The sequence below is a fragment of the Seriola aureovittata genome, chromosome 2 (assembly GCF_021018895.1).
Source record: "Seriola aureovittata isolate HTS-2021-v1 ecotype China chromosome 2, ASM2101889v1, whole genome shotgun sequence".
Taxonomy (NCBI): domain Eukaryota; kingdom Metazoa; phylum Chordata; class Actinopteri; order Carangiformes; family Carangidae; genus Seriola; species Seriola aureovittata.
The window spans coordinates 13,175,948-13,190,962 of NC_079365.1; the positions used below are offsets into that span (position 1 = coordinate 13,175,948).

General features: G+C 40.8%; 2 protein-coding genes across 2 annotated transcripts; one reads left to right on the top strand and one right to left on the bottom strand.

The window, feature by feature from the left end:
- Positions 1-733: 733 nt before the first annotated feature.
- On the top strand, positions 734-3,361 carry LOC130184595 (EEF1A lysine methyltransferase 3-like). Its single transcript, XM_056400567.1, has 3 exons — positions 734-1,184; positions 1,348-1,459; positions 1,890-3,361. Exons 1-3 carry the CDS (start codon positions 1,023-1,025, stop codon positions 2,285-2,287), a joined length of 672 nt encoding a protein of 223 aa, XP_056256542.1. The 5' UTR covers positions 734-1,022; the 3' UTR covers positions 2,288-3,361.
- A 7,118-nt stretch (positions 3,362-10,479) lies between these two features.
- cnpy2 (canopy FGF signaling regulator 2) lies at positions 10,480-15,006 on the bottom strand. Its single transcript, XM_056388363.1, has 6 exons — positions 13,694-15,006; positions 13,392-13,498; positions 13,194-13,309; positions 12,657-12,854; positions 12,378-12,474; positions 10,480-12,246 (listed from the first exon to the last, which is right to left on the bottom strand). The coding sequence occupies exons 2-6, from the start codon at positions 13,489-13,491 to the stop codon at positions 12,203-12,205; spliced, it is 555 nt and encodes a 184-aa protein (XP_056244338.1). The 5' UTR covers positions 13,492-13,498; positions 13,694-15,006; the 3' UTR covers positions 10,480-12,202.
- Positions 15,007-15,015: the final 9 nt, after the last annotated feature.

Consider the following 15,015-nt stretch of genomic DNA (forward strand, 5'->3'; position numbering starts at 1 on the left):
CTATCCTTCAGCAGTAAGTTCATCAGCTCTAAGTCACTTAATGGACTAGACATTTTATCAAGTACTTTGATAATGGAAGATGGTGATAACCATTTATTAAAGCCAACACGCAGACATCTGAAGGCTATTTCTAAAAGGTGAGCATCTGCTTGTTTTCGTCTGGGTTTAGTTTAAAAAGTGCAATTTAAAAACATCACCTTAGCCTTGGGGAAACTAATGGGCCTTACTCAGATCATCACTAATTTAAAGGCTGCAGAAGCCACCTAGTAATGATATGGTGAACCTCAGGTTAATATTAATTTGATGATCAATTGGATTGTATGTAGTTTTTTTCCCCAAATAACATCAGAAATATGTGATGATGTGTACAGAGGTGAATGTAATGTAATCAGCGTATTATATTACTCCCTCCATATGTAAATTATTTAAAACTCATTCAGTAAGTCAGTAGTTAAGACTATAGTAATACACTGTTGAGGACAGTGTTCCTTAGGGAAATGGGACCATTTGAGTGTATTTGACAGGCTCTGTAACCCGGAAACTAAGTGTCGTCATGCTACTTTTCAAAGTAAAAGCCTTGCGCAACCCTATCTTTTCACTACAGACATACAGATAACTAAATATTATTCTAGTTCACGGTGAAGTAAGGGAGTGTAATTAATAGCTCCCTTTCTCTCTTTACACAGTGCAGGCTGAAACTAAAACGACGAAACAAACGCAGCTAAATACCTAACTGGGTTGGCTAAACTTATTGCCAGAGTTAAACAGATAACGCCCAGTAACAACACTGGGAAAAATGTATCTCAAAAATCAGAATAAAAGGCAAATTAACAATTCCCTTTTTCTTCCACGTCACGACGACTTTTTACATCCCTTGAACAACTAAAAGCTGTTTTCCTTAGTGAGACAGTAGTTGGCTCTCATGTTGCCTGACCTGGAAGACGACCAGCCGACGTGAACTTAACAGGCTTTATCGAGTGCATGCGATAATTGATTTTATTTTATTTTATTCACCACCAACCATGTCTTGTGCCGGGGATGAAGACGACCCATTTCCCGTGGACGACTGTCTGTTTGCCGAAACATTTTCTCTTGAAAACCAGTACCATCTGTTCGGTGAAGAGCTGAAGATAAGACAGGTGTTCGGTGCCAACCTCGGCGTGGCCGCTCCGGTCTGGGAGGCTGTAAGAGTATATTAGTCACGTGCTTTTTTTATAACTATAGAAATATCATCACTAAGTTTGAGTTGTGTATAACGATAGTGTGTGTGTGTGTGTGTGTGTGTGTGTGTGTGTGTGTGTGTGTGTGTGCGTGTGTGTGTGTGTGCGCGCGCGCGCGCGCGTGCAGGCGTTACACTTGTGTCGTTACTTCGAGGAGCAGTCTGTGGAGCTGAGGGGAAAGCGCATCATAGAGCTGGGAGCGGGGACCGGTGTGGTCGGTATTTTGGCAGCACGCCTCGGTATGTTGGTTGTTTCTGCTACTACATCCATGTTCATTATTCAAAGTGACATTATACGATCCTCCCGAAACTTCCCCGACTGGCTGTATGTGCAAATGGGAGATTGTTTTTTCATCTTTCTGTGGGTTTGTCTCAGTGGACATGTTCCTACACAGTTGCAGCTGTTTATGACTCAGTCCTGAGCTCATTGCTGCCTCCATCAGACTCACTGCAAACTGGCTCCTTACATGTCTGTGGTGTGTTGCACATTTACCTCATCAGTCATTTAGCATTGCCAGAACAGATTTTTTTTTTCCAAGTTTACAGTACCGGAACTGTATAAATACATATGGTGTATGTATTTTCTCGCCATGTGTATAACATGTCTTTATCTTCCTGCAACCTTCACTTGAGTGTTTCATCAATAACAGAAATCTTCATACCCTTTCAGGTGCAGCTGTGACCCTCACAGACCTCCCTCTGGCTCTCCCACAGCTTCAGGCCAACGTCTCAGCTAACATGCCGTCCAGTGGTTGGCCTTCTCCTCCTCCCACTGTCCTCCCTCTGTCCTGGGGTGAGGACCACAAAAACTTCCCGACTGACTGGGATCTGGTGCTTTGTGCAGATATAATTTACCTCCCAGAGACTTATCCACTGCTGGTGGAGACGCTTACTCATTTGTGCAAGAATGGTGCTGTGGTATATCTCTCATCCAAGATGCGAAAAGAGCATGGGACCCCGGGTTTCTATGAGGAGTGTCTACCAAGCAGATTTAACGTGGAGCTTGTGCGCCGTGATGACCAACAAAACATTAATATCTACAGGGCTTCTCTAAGAACAGACCAGTGAAAGCAGGAGTAACTGTCTTCAGGCCTGGGACTAGGATTAGTTACTATACTGAGACCAGTTTTTTAAGTGCCTTTTAAGACAACTTAAAGAAAAATGCAGTGAATGCATTCTGCAAAATTATACTGTCAGAAACAGCAGCTCGGTTTCAGAGTTTCAGATGATACTCACTCTTTCTTTAGTTGAAATTCTGTTTTTCATCCTGCATCTACAACTTGTTACACTTAATTTGTATATTCCTTAAAAAAAAAAAAAAAGCTGCTGTATAAAGAAATAAATTTATTCAGTCAGTCAGTCAATCATATCAAAAGTCAGTTGCGTTCACATGCTCTGTCAAGCTGCAACAAATAGCGGAACTTACTGTGAAACCACTATTTGTTTTTTACTTAATCATTGGTTTGTTTTATTTATATATTTATATGGGTATTATCAGTTACTTGAGATAGATGTAACATCCTATGAATATTTAACTTTTTATCAGCAGGGAATGCTGAATTTTACAATACATGTTTTGAACAATGAAATGTGTCCTTTGTGTTTATTAGTAAAGTTCCTCTGATGATATGTGCATTGTCTTCAAAATGTGTGTGAAGTAATATTTTTGTTGTTTAGTAGATTTCGACTGGGCAATGCTAAAATAACAAAACATTCAATAACACTCGACTGCTGTAGAAAATGACTGAGGATCAAAGTTCAGCGCTGGATTTAATGGGCACTAGCAGTTACAGCTTCTCTCCTGTTGACAGTGCAGGCCGTGGTCTGCTGATATAAAGAAAACACCAATTTTTTTTTGCGTATGGGTCATTAATATTCAACACAATATTTTTTTGAGATACATTAAACCCAAAACAAAGTTCATCACATCCCGTCCAACTATTCTGTCAACATCAACAGATTGTCCTCCCTGCAGCCTGCTGTCTGTACATACTTCATCCCCTCTCTCCTGCTCTCTGCTGATGTACAGACTTTCTGTTCAGAAAAGGAAAGCCTGTTTGTTACGCTGGAGAGTTTTAAAGAAAGGGAGACAACCCGTCCGCTGCCTGTCTCTCCCTCTGCTACAATTCAGCCGACAAAACAACAGATCCCTATCTCCATGCAGAGTCTGCTCGCCATCACGCCCAGCACCTCCCACACGAGTGCCAAGCAAAGTGCAGATCAACGGTTTTGTTGATATTCGTTATTATTATGGCAAAGTTATGGAAAACTGTGTTGCTAGAAAGTGGTGGTGATGTTGCACTGACAGGAAAACATCCAAGGAACTGGAATTTACATTTTAAATATTAATCTTGTGCTTGACAAGGAATTTTAAGATTTTATATTATCTCATTTTTGATTTAAAAAAAAGTGTGTGCAACTATGTGAGCAGTGACTGATCCCCAAAAAGTTAAAAAAAAAAAACTTTTTCCTATATAAAATAGTTGTCGTAGTAAAACTCTCTAGAGCCTTTTCAGACTCCACTTTTGTCTTCACTTTAAAGAGAATGATGGAGATAGTAGATAGTATTTCTAACAACCTGATTAAAAATTCCTCTCTGCTATTTGAACTCTGCATGTTGGCTTGATAAAAGGAGGATGGGCTTGCATGTGTGTGTGTAAGGGGTGTGTGTGTATGTGTGTGTGTAAGGGGGGTGGGGGGTAAAGTGGGAGGGGGAATGAAAACCACAATCCTTTTAAACCAAGTTTTCCTGTTTGACTTCATTAGACCTCATGTCACCTCATGAGCAGTAAGGACAATAATCTGAAAACAGCAGCTGAAGGTACGTGTCGCATGTGTCTACCTATCCCTCTAAATATGTATTTACTATCTATCTACTTACTTATTTGATTAGTGTTACCTTTTTATGAAACCTTTTAGAGACTTGTTTTTATTTAGTAAACTCAGGACAAATTTAATGTTAGAAAAATAATAAATTCTTCACAAATGTTTTTAGATCTTCTCATTTTATGTATTTAGAGAACAGGCACAAGAAAAGCTGAATATATAATAATTTTTTCCTTGTTTCAGATCTTTGTATCAGAGCAAATGATGGAGTTCTGGCCTGAGCATCAGGGGCAATCACCTCTATATGCCAAATTTGGTACTGTTCCTGGGAGAAATTGTTCACATAAGTGAGTTTAGCGCTATGAAAACTGTTTAAGTTTTAGATAATAAAAGAGTTGCCTTTTTTCAAAGGTTGTTTGACAGACTTAATACTTTATTGTAGCCTCCAGTGTTGATACTCAACTTGTGACAGAGAGTAGTTCACTGTGTACTTTATTTGCACTTTGTAACCCCTGATTAATTTTTTTTAAATACTTCAGAGATTACAGGTCCAGATTGCTCTTATTATTGTCTAACATTATATTCACTTACTAAATATCATGCAGATGCAGTTACGCATGTTGAGCTCATAAGAGCAACCACTTGTCATGGAAAGATTTTCTTCAAAAACAGCATATCATAAAGCGAGCTGTGATGTGGAACTGTCATCTTTGCTAAAATTATATATTTGATACATTTGAATTAATTGAAACAACCACCATTTTACCAACAGCTATCATGACAGACATCAGGCAACCCATTATCCGTTGTACTATGGCGAGCAGCAGGATCAAGGCAGGGAGTCCAGTTACTGGACTTTACCAGGATCAAGAACAGGAGGGGCTCCACAGGATTACACCAACTGGACGGATCCAGAGCTATCTGCCACAACTTCTTCACACTTCCCTTTTATTCTGGACCGTCACACTAAGCAGCATCAGGACCTGGGCGAGTATCAGCCACATGAAGCCAGAGACAGAGAGTGGACAGCGGCTCAACGAGCGGCAAGGGAATACGAGAGAGGATTTCTGAGGGAGGGATGGCAGAGGAGGTGGGAGCCCTGTATTCCAGTTCGCTACAACAGGGAAGTGTCTCTTAAGAGGAGCGACAGCAGCTATCGAGAGCTGGAAGCTTGGGCAGCTCGGTATAGCCATTCACTTCCGAGGAGGAGACGTATAGAGGCAGAGTTAAGGGGCGCCTCTCAGGGCCTGTTGGAGAGCAGCAGGGCTCCAGAGAGGGACAGCAGAAGTGGGACAGATCCTCGAATGGCAGCACTTCAACAAGTCAGACAATCTGCACACATCAGAGAATCAGGAGTGTGGGATAGGGGGGGCAGACAGCAAACTCTGGCCTATTATCCAACACAAGCTCCTGCCCCTGACACAAGCCACATGTTGGACATTAAAGAAAAGACAGGCTACCAAAGGAGGATGTTTAGCCAACCTCCTGGCTATATTGCTCCTCCTCCCTATAACAGCCCACATAAAAGCTCACCTATAATGCACCATTGTGACATCAGCTGGGAGCAGGATGGTAAGAGACAAACCTACTGGTCACAACCCACACTCAGAAAGCAGGATATGTCTGTAGATCTGCAGGATAACAGGAAGGCAGAGAAAGAAGACTTTACAAAACCAGATGGGAATAAAACCTGCGCAGAGCTGGATGGACTCAAGCACAGAGAACCAGGATTGAATGCCTTACAGGCAAGCAGTCCTATCAGTGATCAGAATACACACACGCAGCCTGAGTGTATGTCGTCTTTTCAACAGCCACAAATTATACAAGCAGTTCAGACTACAAAGACAAATGAGCAAATGTCCTCAAAGGTTATTGAAGGAAGGAAGTTCAGATTAAATAAAAAGACAGGTGGGATGACCATATTCTGCCTGGTGTCCCGAATAGCTGACAACTCAGAAACCCCATCCTTGCCACTTTGCACTTCCCAAACAAATATTCAAACCACAGAATTAGGAGAGGTTTCTAAAGGTCTGAGTGATGGTGGTGACATTTATCAAACACAAAAGTTTGCAGATGAAGTAGACTTCAGAGCGCCAGCACTCACAGAGCAGTCAAATACTTCTGATACAATAAATCTCAAAGCCAAACAGCCGGAGACACCAACCTGTGTAGATAGTGAGATGCTTGGAGATAATATATCAAATAAAGCAGAGACAGATGTTGTTTCCCCAGAAAAAACAAATTTAAGCGATGCAAATTCTACATTTGGGAGACAAGTTGCACCGTCAGTCCAGCCCGTGTCAGTCAAATATCCTTTGTGGAGGGAGCCAAGTTTCACAAGCAGGGCAGAAACTGAGAGTTCATCCACAGTTTTGAAAGCAAACAGTGAGGAAGGAGAATCAGATGGTCCGCACAACCGAGAAGAGTGTGCTACAGTTCATCCAATCAATGTCGAAGCAAGGAGACTGGACATCAAGAAAGACACACAATCTGAGGACAGTAAGGGTCTTCTGGTTATTGACACAACATGTGTTGTTGTCAAAATGGAGCTCATTCCATCACCAAAGAAAGAGCATGTTCACTTTATAGGCTCCACACCAAACACTGAAGACAGTCCACATGATATTCAATCAAGCACCTGTCCTGAATCAAACAGTCAGCTGAATCAGGATGAGACTCTGAACGCAGAAATAAACCCCTTGCAGATAAATGAAAGGCCTGAGAGTGAACTAGAGTCAGATGTTGGGGAGAAAATGGCTCCTGAGGGAGGAGATGATATCTCTTTTCCCTGCATGCCTTCATCTTCAATTTCTGAAAAGGAAACCTTGAAGCAGCGTGCTGAAAGGATCCTTGGTATCCCTCTACACGACTGCATCCCTGAGCAACAACCTGAAGATGCTACATCATTCCTTGATTTGTGTGTTGAGAGGCAGGATGTGGAGGTTGAACCTTCTCCAATAACAAATGAGATTCACGATGCAGCTGAACAATTCCCAGTGGACACCGCAGAGGAAGGGTCACATAATCACTTTGAAGTTGGCCAAAGTGAGGAGGCTGTGCATTTGAAAGAGAGTGATGGTGTTGAGGATGAGGTAAAAGATCAAGATGATGAGGATCTTGCAGGACCTCAGGAAGAGGTGTCTAATATGTCTGAAGAGAAAGACACTGACTCCCAACTCGAAACAGACATCAAAACGCCACAGGGAACGGAAATAGCTGAGGACATTCTGCTTGAACCTACCAGTGATGAGGGTACAACTGAACAGAGTCAGGAAGAAAATCTGCCTGTTGAAAATGATACCTCCTCTCAACATCCACCTCAGTGTTTCAGTCCACCCAAAGATGTCTCTAATTCTTCTTTGTTTTCATACTCCAACCCTGCTGCTCTCTCATATATCTCACAGTCGAACACAGAAGAAGGTCTTGATCCCAACTTGGCTGCACTTGATACAGCTGAAAATGTTGCTCCTCATTCCGAAACCTCATCCCCTCCTGGCACACCATCACAGCAACTACCATCTCTTCTTCCCCCTGGATCTGCCGAATCTTCCCCAAGCGACACTCCTCATACACATCATTCCCCAAGCCCTCTTCCTCCTCTTGATTTAACGTATCAAATGGCAGACACAATGTCTGGCACTGAGGATCAGGATGAGGGTGAAACATCACAGCTAATAAACAATGAGATCAGTGATGCCTTTGCGGACCTTGAGGACCAGGAGGTGGTGTCACAGGAACAATTTGAATATGAACAGTCAAACAATGCTGTTTGTGTAGGAGAGAGCAACGCCATTGATGAGCAACAAGCAAAGGATGTTGAAAGGGACCCAACAGACCTTTTGGAACAGACTCTTGAAACATCCCAAGAAAATGCTATGGATGTCAGCATTTTGCAGCAACAACTTGAATGTGTCCAAACAGAGGATGTTGTTTGTCTAAAAGAAAGTTACGTTACTGAAGATCCACTACAACAAGAAGCCAGTGAGGATCCTACAGAATGTTTGCAAACCGCAATATCTCAAGAAAACGTGACTGACAGTCAAACTCAAGTAGAGGTCATAATTTTGCAGGAACAGTTTGATAATGGCCAAGAAAAGGACGCCTCCACTGTAAATGAGAGCCATATGACTGAAGAGCAATCACAAATAGATGCTGATGAGGATCCTGCAGGGCTTTTGGAACAAACGATATCCAAAGAAAATGCTACAGACTGTCAGACTCAAATAGACACAGAAATTCTGCAGGATGTTGAACCAAAGGCTCAACCCTCTGACTCCACTTCTCCCTCACCTTCAAACTCAGACTGCAAGGTGTCTGAGTCACCTTCAAGTGTCCTCTCACCCCCCAATTTTCCCTCTCCACCTTCTCCACCTCATGCATCACCCAAGTCAGACACAGAGCCTGTGTCTTTTCTGGAAACAGACTCAGTATGTCCCTCAGCTCTAAGTCCTGTCACTGCTGATGCTTGCATCCCAGAAACTGTCCCACCTCCTCTTCAATTGAACTCCAGTGAAGAATCCCTTCAGTTTTCTTCTTCTTCTACCTCTGAATCAGCCCCAAATCTGGCTTTCAGCACATCTATCCCTCCTCACGAGGGGGTTGAAGGAGTTTCCCTTGACTTACCCGACAAAGAAGAGCCCCAATATCCCAAATCCCTGTGGGATGCGGTAAATCGCATTAGGAAACATACAGCGCCTGACTCTGAAAATGAAGAGGAGGAAGTAAGTGAGCAGTGGGATCCAGAGAGCATAGGGGAGGACTTGGGTTGCCCAGATATGGTATTAGACATGAACTCTGAGAGGATAGTCTTTGATGAAGTAGGGCAACACAAGGTTTCAATAGAAAGTGTTGAGGATGTAGAACAGGATCCATGTCATGAAGAGCCAAGCAGGCATGCTGAAGACGACACACTGTCCTGCAGCAGCATCAGCAGCTCTGGAGACACTGTTATTATAGCAGAAGAAGACGAGGTTGAGGAAACACCACCTGATTCCGTGACAGAAAGCAAGACAGAGAGTGGTGAGTTACCGATGGCTGAAGGAGAGCAATGCTGCTTTGGTGAAGTAAAAGATGAGACTACAGCTAAAGAAGGGGCAGAGGATGAGCTAGACAAGGTAGACACAAAAGAGTTGTGTCTGACTGAGGAGTGCACAGCTGAGGATGGGAATAAAACAGTTGAGGCTATGGAAGTGATGGGAATGGAGCAAAAAGAGAATGAGAAGGAGGGTTTGACACCCACAGAGGTCGCTGTGGTTTCAGATGACATCACAGATTGAGATTGTACAGCTGCAGTGGAGGAAAATGAGTCTGTAACATAATTATATAAAAAGAAAATAAAAACACTGGCCCAATATATTTAATTGGCATCTAACAATATTGTACTTAGTTTTTGATGAAATCTGGAGTACTTCTTTAATGTAATTTTATAGTTTTTATTTTTTGACTGATTGGTCATGCATTTACTTTTATAGAAATGTAAGAATTTGACAGTTGGTAAATCTAAAATATTCACAACCAACTCTATTTATCTACAAAACCTTTCCTGTAAACCAAGTTTTGCTACACTTTTTCTTAAAATCTAAATTAATATTTATGTGCTACCTCTAGAAAAGTTTTTTTCATAATATGCAGTGTGAGATAATGGAAATAAATAGAATAAAATATTTCATTATTTGGAGTGATGTCATGGTGTGGTGATATTTTTGGCAAAAATCCAGCCATTATTCATTTTAAGTTAATAAGAAATGGAGTGCATTAACCAAATGCTGTGGAAATTTTATGTCTCCTACAATAAATAAAAATGAGTGTAACAGTGTGTTAAAAGATCAGACCTTTTGTAAACTGGAAATCACTTCTTAGTCTTATATTTAATTTCTCATATAATCTTTCAGTCTATGTTTCTGTATTTTAATTTCTGTCGGCAGCCCATTTTTCTGAATACAAATGTGAGGCAATAAAGAAGGATCGGCTACTGTATGTGTGTCCTCTGCTGTCATTGAAAATTGTTAAACTATACATTCAAAATGTTATGTACTAATACACCAGATTCTGAGGGAAATCTATGTAAATGCTTATGTGAACAATTATGTAAGTGGCAGATTTATTGATGTTAAATGATTTTTATAAGACTCACCTTTTTGATTTTTGATTTTTATAATAATTTGGATGGATATTTATAGTGAACAAGAGTCTATGGAGCGACAGAGATCAGATGCTTTTTGAGCCTGAAAGTACTTTGCCAACACAATGGACAGAAATACTTTGAAATTTGTGCATCATCCAGTAGAAACACATATATACAGATTATCAAAACTAGGTCACATGATTTCACAGCAAAATGTGTATGATTAGGGTTAAACTTCTATGATTTAGAAAATAGATGGTAAACTCATGTTGATGTTGTACAAATATATATATTGATTGAAGACAACAGATGCAGAAAACTTACAAAATTTATATATAAAAAAGGAAATTTCCAGAGAATGTTCACATGAGACAGCAAGTTCATTTTTTTCACACATTGTAAAATAAATGATACCAAATATAGCTCCTGGCCTTTCTATAGTGACAGTACAGAGGATTTTCCAGCTGAGTTTGACACTTTGGACTTCACAATCAGATTGTGGACCACAGCACACTCTAGTGGAATTAAATTAGTTTGGTTTTACTAGACTAAACAAAACTTCACTCTACTCTTGAGGCTCAGAAGTAAAAACAAAACACTCTTTAAATGTCATAATACAAGGGGATTGCAGCTGGTTTTGATAGTGTTTAATAAAAAATAAGACATGCCACTAGCCAGCTCCTGAGGCTATTACTGACCAAATATCTAATTCTTATTTTATGCTTTTTTATTTAATATGACATTTTCCTTTCTGGATTTGAATGGCAACATGGAGGGAAAACAATTTTTAACAGACATAATTCCTATTACTATTAACCCATACCATTTGCAACATAACAGCCCTTTTACAAATCAGTACTTTGTTGTCAGAATTGAATTTACTTTGAAAGCTCAGCAGACCCCAATAGTTCATGTCTTGATCTACAGCCATTTACCATGTAAATAATTGAGATAAAATAAGTCCCTGGGAGTGTTTTAAAGTGTTCAGCACTCAAGAAGCTACAAAGTCAAGTTGGAATTCATAATTTCACACAAAACAGTGGATGAAGTTTTTCACAACTTAAGAGTTTGTCATTCTTTAATTTTTTTTTTTTTTTTTTTGACAGCTGCGTCTTTCAATTAATCCTCAGTTGTAAATTTCTCTAGTGGAAAATGTGTGATCAGTTGATTAACTAATTAATTTCACAACAGCAATAAAAATACTGAGGTTCTTCTACTGATGGATAAATGGGATTGATTGGTCCTTTGAGTACTGTGATGCTACCTGGGAAACATTTTTTTGGCAATAAAGGCACATTTTCTCATTTGCCCTACAGTGGAACTAATTCCACTCAAATCTGAAATCAACTTCATTCTTGATCTTACGTAATGTACCTTATAACTTCTTTCATAACCCAAAAGAATTAGCACCAGTTATTCTTGTGATCATGGACTGTTACATAAATATTGGTGAGAAATAAAAACTCTCTACTAAAGCTAAAACTGAAAGTGTAATGACACTTGTGTTGTCAGTGAGTAGTGGCATCAAAGCACCTCTGCATAGCTTTGGGAGAGACTTTTTCATTATGCATGAATATGGACTTCAGGACCACTCGACCAAATTTCAACGTAAACTCTATGTACTTGTTTTAAAGTGGAATTCTTACTGGAAATATGCAATTAATGTTGTAAGAAATCCTGCATCTATTTTTAAGTCTGACTTTATTTTTGCAGTTTCACAGTTTCAGTTGTATCCGGTGAAGACAAGAGCCTTTATATGAGAAACAAAAATTTGTGTGTAAGTGTAATAACTTACAGTTAATAAAAAAGTGACAGAAGAGGTGTGGCTAAAATGGTCCTTAAGTTCTCCATGGTCACAGGAATAACACTTTTTGTTTTGTTTGTGGATTTTCTATTCTATAGATTTTAAGGATTTGTATACATCTTGATCCACTGCCATGGCATAAACCGGTGATAAGTGACAACTGAAAACATAACAGCACCCAGTGTCTCCATCTCAGCTGGGGAGAGATGGCAGCCATGGCGAAGTGATATCAAAGTTCATCATGGGGCATTTTCAGAGCGTGGTCGCAGAGGTCTGCAGAGCACACAGGACAGGAAAACAATTAATTCAAATACAGACATTGGAGTAGATCCACATTACATAAGTGTGTAATTGGTAAATCAACCTCAGTCATGTCTAAAAAATAAGGTGAGCTGAAAACATACCTGTCCTCTTGCTGCAGAGCTTGTCTTTAACATTATCGGTCTCATGAGCGAAGAATTCAATGATTTCATCTTCATGCTGCTCAACAATGGTTTCACACTGGAGAAATTAGTCAAAACCAACTGTAAGAAACTGTACAATTCACGCTAGACAAAATAACAAAATCTACCATAAAAGCTCAACACTTTAAGACCATTAAAACCCAATGATGGATAGCTAATGCAGTAAATTGTCTGCCGTTGGCACAGGTCATTGTAATGTGAATAGAAAACTGTACTCACTGCAAATTTTAAACTGGCTGTAACCCTTGAATCCAGCGTGGCCTCTGAGAGGTCCATGGTCTCACCACTCCGGGATTTGATCCTCACGTAGGACTTCCTGTTTGTTGAAGAATCTGTGTGCTCACCATAGTCCTCCATCCTTTCGCACACAATCTCCATCAGCTCCAAGAGGTTTCCCTCTGAGCGAGCCAGAGGTACCTGGTGGCATCAAAGGTCATGAGGGAATGAGATTTCTCTCCATGTCAACAGTCAAACCAACACACAACACATTTTCAACATTTTTTCTGTAAAATGTCTGTCTCTAAGGACGACTTCTAAAACAAACAGCTATACACCCTTGTCTGAATTAAAAAATAGTATAAAATTTGAAAAGAATGTGATTTATTTATACATATATGTTGACAAAGATATTCGGGACTTACTCTGATGATGTACATGTGAAGTACTACTTCATTGTGTACAACAGTAGTAAAGGGATGCAGCCTACAGAGTGGGTTGGACACAGATTACTACGTGGCTGTGCTGCTGCAGCCTCACCTCTCTGATGGACTGGCTGCCGTCCGGGTTGATCCTGAATGATCCAGTCTGGATCATTTTCTTCGGATCTATCTGGGAGATGGCCCACTCCATCTCATCTACCAGAGCCCTGCAGGCTGAGAGGAGCACACGCTGAGATTAGGATTTCTGTGTGTGTGTGTGCAGTGATCAGATCGTGAGCTGGGGACAGACACATACCTCCACATCTGATGTCCTGCCCTTGTCTGGCTGCCTCGCCGAGGCTCAGGAGGAGACACAGAACCGTGCACGATGCGAGCAGGAGAGCCGCTTCCCTCATTTTGCATCTTAACACAGATTCCAGCATTACACAAGCTGACACATCAACCAGCGGAAGAAACAGCTTACAAGTGACTCGGTGTTAAGTTAACCGGTAACCCCTCAGAGCCACCGCTAGCGACAACAGTCTGTCTGTCCCACTAGTATAAACGTGGCGAAAGACGCGGACACAGCATGTAAGAGTGACCCCTTCAGTCGCTTACCTGTCTCTCTAGCGGTGTTTCTGGAGACCACCTTCAAGGTTTTCCACGATGTTCCATCGCATTCGGTGAAATGTGGTGACGTAGGCACCGGAGCTGCTGGACAGGATGGAGTCGAGCTCGAGAAGGCGCCCCCACGTGACCGGGAGGATTCTAACAGCTCCGTAGTAACAACTCCACCGCTCAAGTGTTACCATGGCAACCTGTCAGCTCAGCAGAGCGTGGGGCTTCTTCGTTTCATCAGCACCACGTTGTTGTTGTTGTTGTTTGAGATTTAAGGGGGAAAATAGTTTTTGACTGAAACAAACTGAAGATGAACATGTGAGGTGACATGGGGAGGAATCATGTGCAGGGTTTCAGGACTAACGCTCATGAGAATTTAACTGGTGTAGTTGAGTTGAAGAAAACAGGCTCAATACAACAACAACAACAACAACTACTACTACTACTACTACTACTATTTACTTAGCCTATAGCACGGCCAGATTAAGCTCTTGAGGGGTACTGGGGAGAAGGCCCCTATTGATCCCCAAAGTGCACGTTTTTTTTTTTTTTTTTTTTTTTTTACAGTTAAAGTTAAAGTCCTTTATTTTAAGAATATTTTGTGGGTTTTTGTCTTTATAGAAACATGAAACAGAGAGGCAAAGGGGTATGACATGCAACAAAGGTTCTCAGCCAGATGTCCAATCATGGACATTGGGGTCATGCTGTATTCACTTTAACCATTAAGCCATGCCAATTAAAGTTTTTTTGAAGCAAAAATGCCAAACAGCAGCTTCTCAAATGTGAGTATCTGGTAGTTTCCCAATTTTCATCAAAGTAAACTCACTATTCTTTGACATTTTATTCACTGACCAATCAACTGAACAAAAATAGTTGTCGGATGTATTGATAATGAAAATAATTTCAGTTTTCTGCCATACAGTTCTCCTATGATAGAATAATACAACCATGTCTGAAGTTTTCTGTGTGTTAATTACCTACTAGCTTAAGAGCCTCTGGGCGGTTGCACACTTGGGAATCCAGCCTTGACTACTAGAAACCACAATAAAAGTAGGTGAAAATGAGTTTTGAAAACCAGACTCTCCTCGTGAGGTAATTGCTAGTATTAATAAACAGACATATCAAAACCCTGCAGACATATCATGCCTATTTTGTGCAACAGGTGTTATTTAAAGTGTCCGAGTAAGACAGGGCAGGGTGGCATTGAGCCACTGTATGTGCAAAACCAGTACCCTGAAATTGGGAGCAGCCAAATATAATTCAGCCAATCATTAATTTCATTATTTATACCGGTGATTTTTACCTCCACCAAGGAGGATATA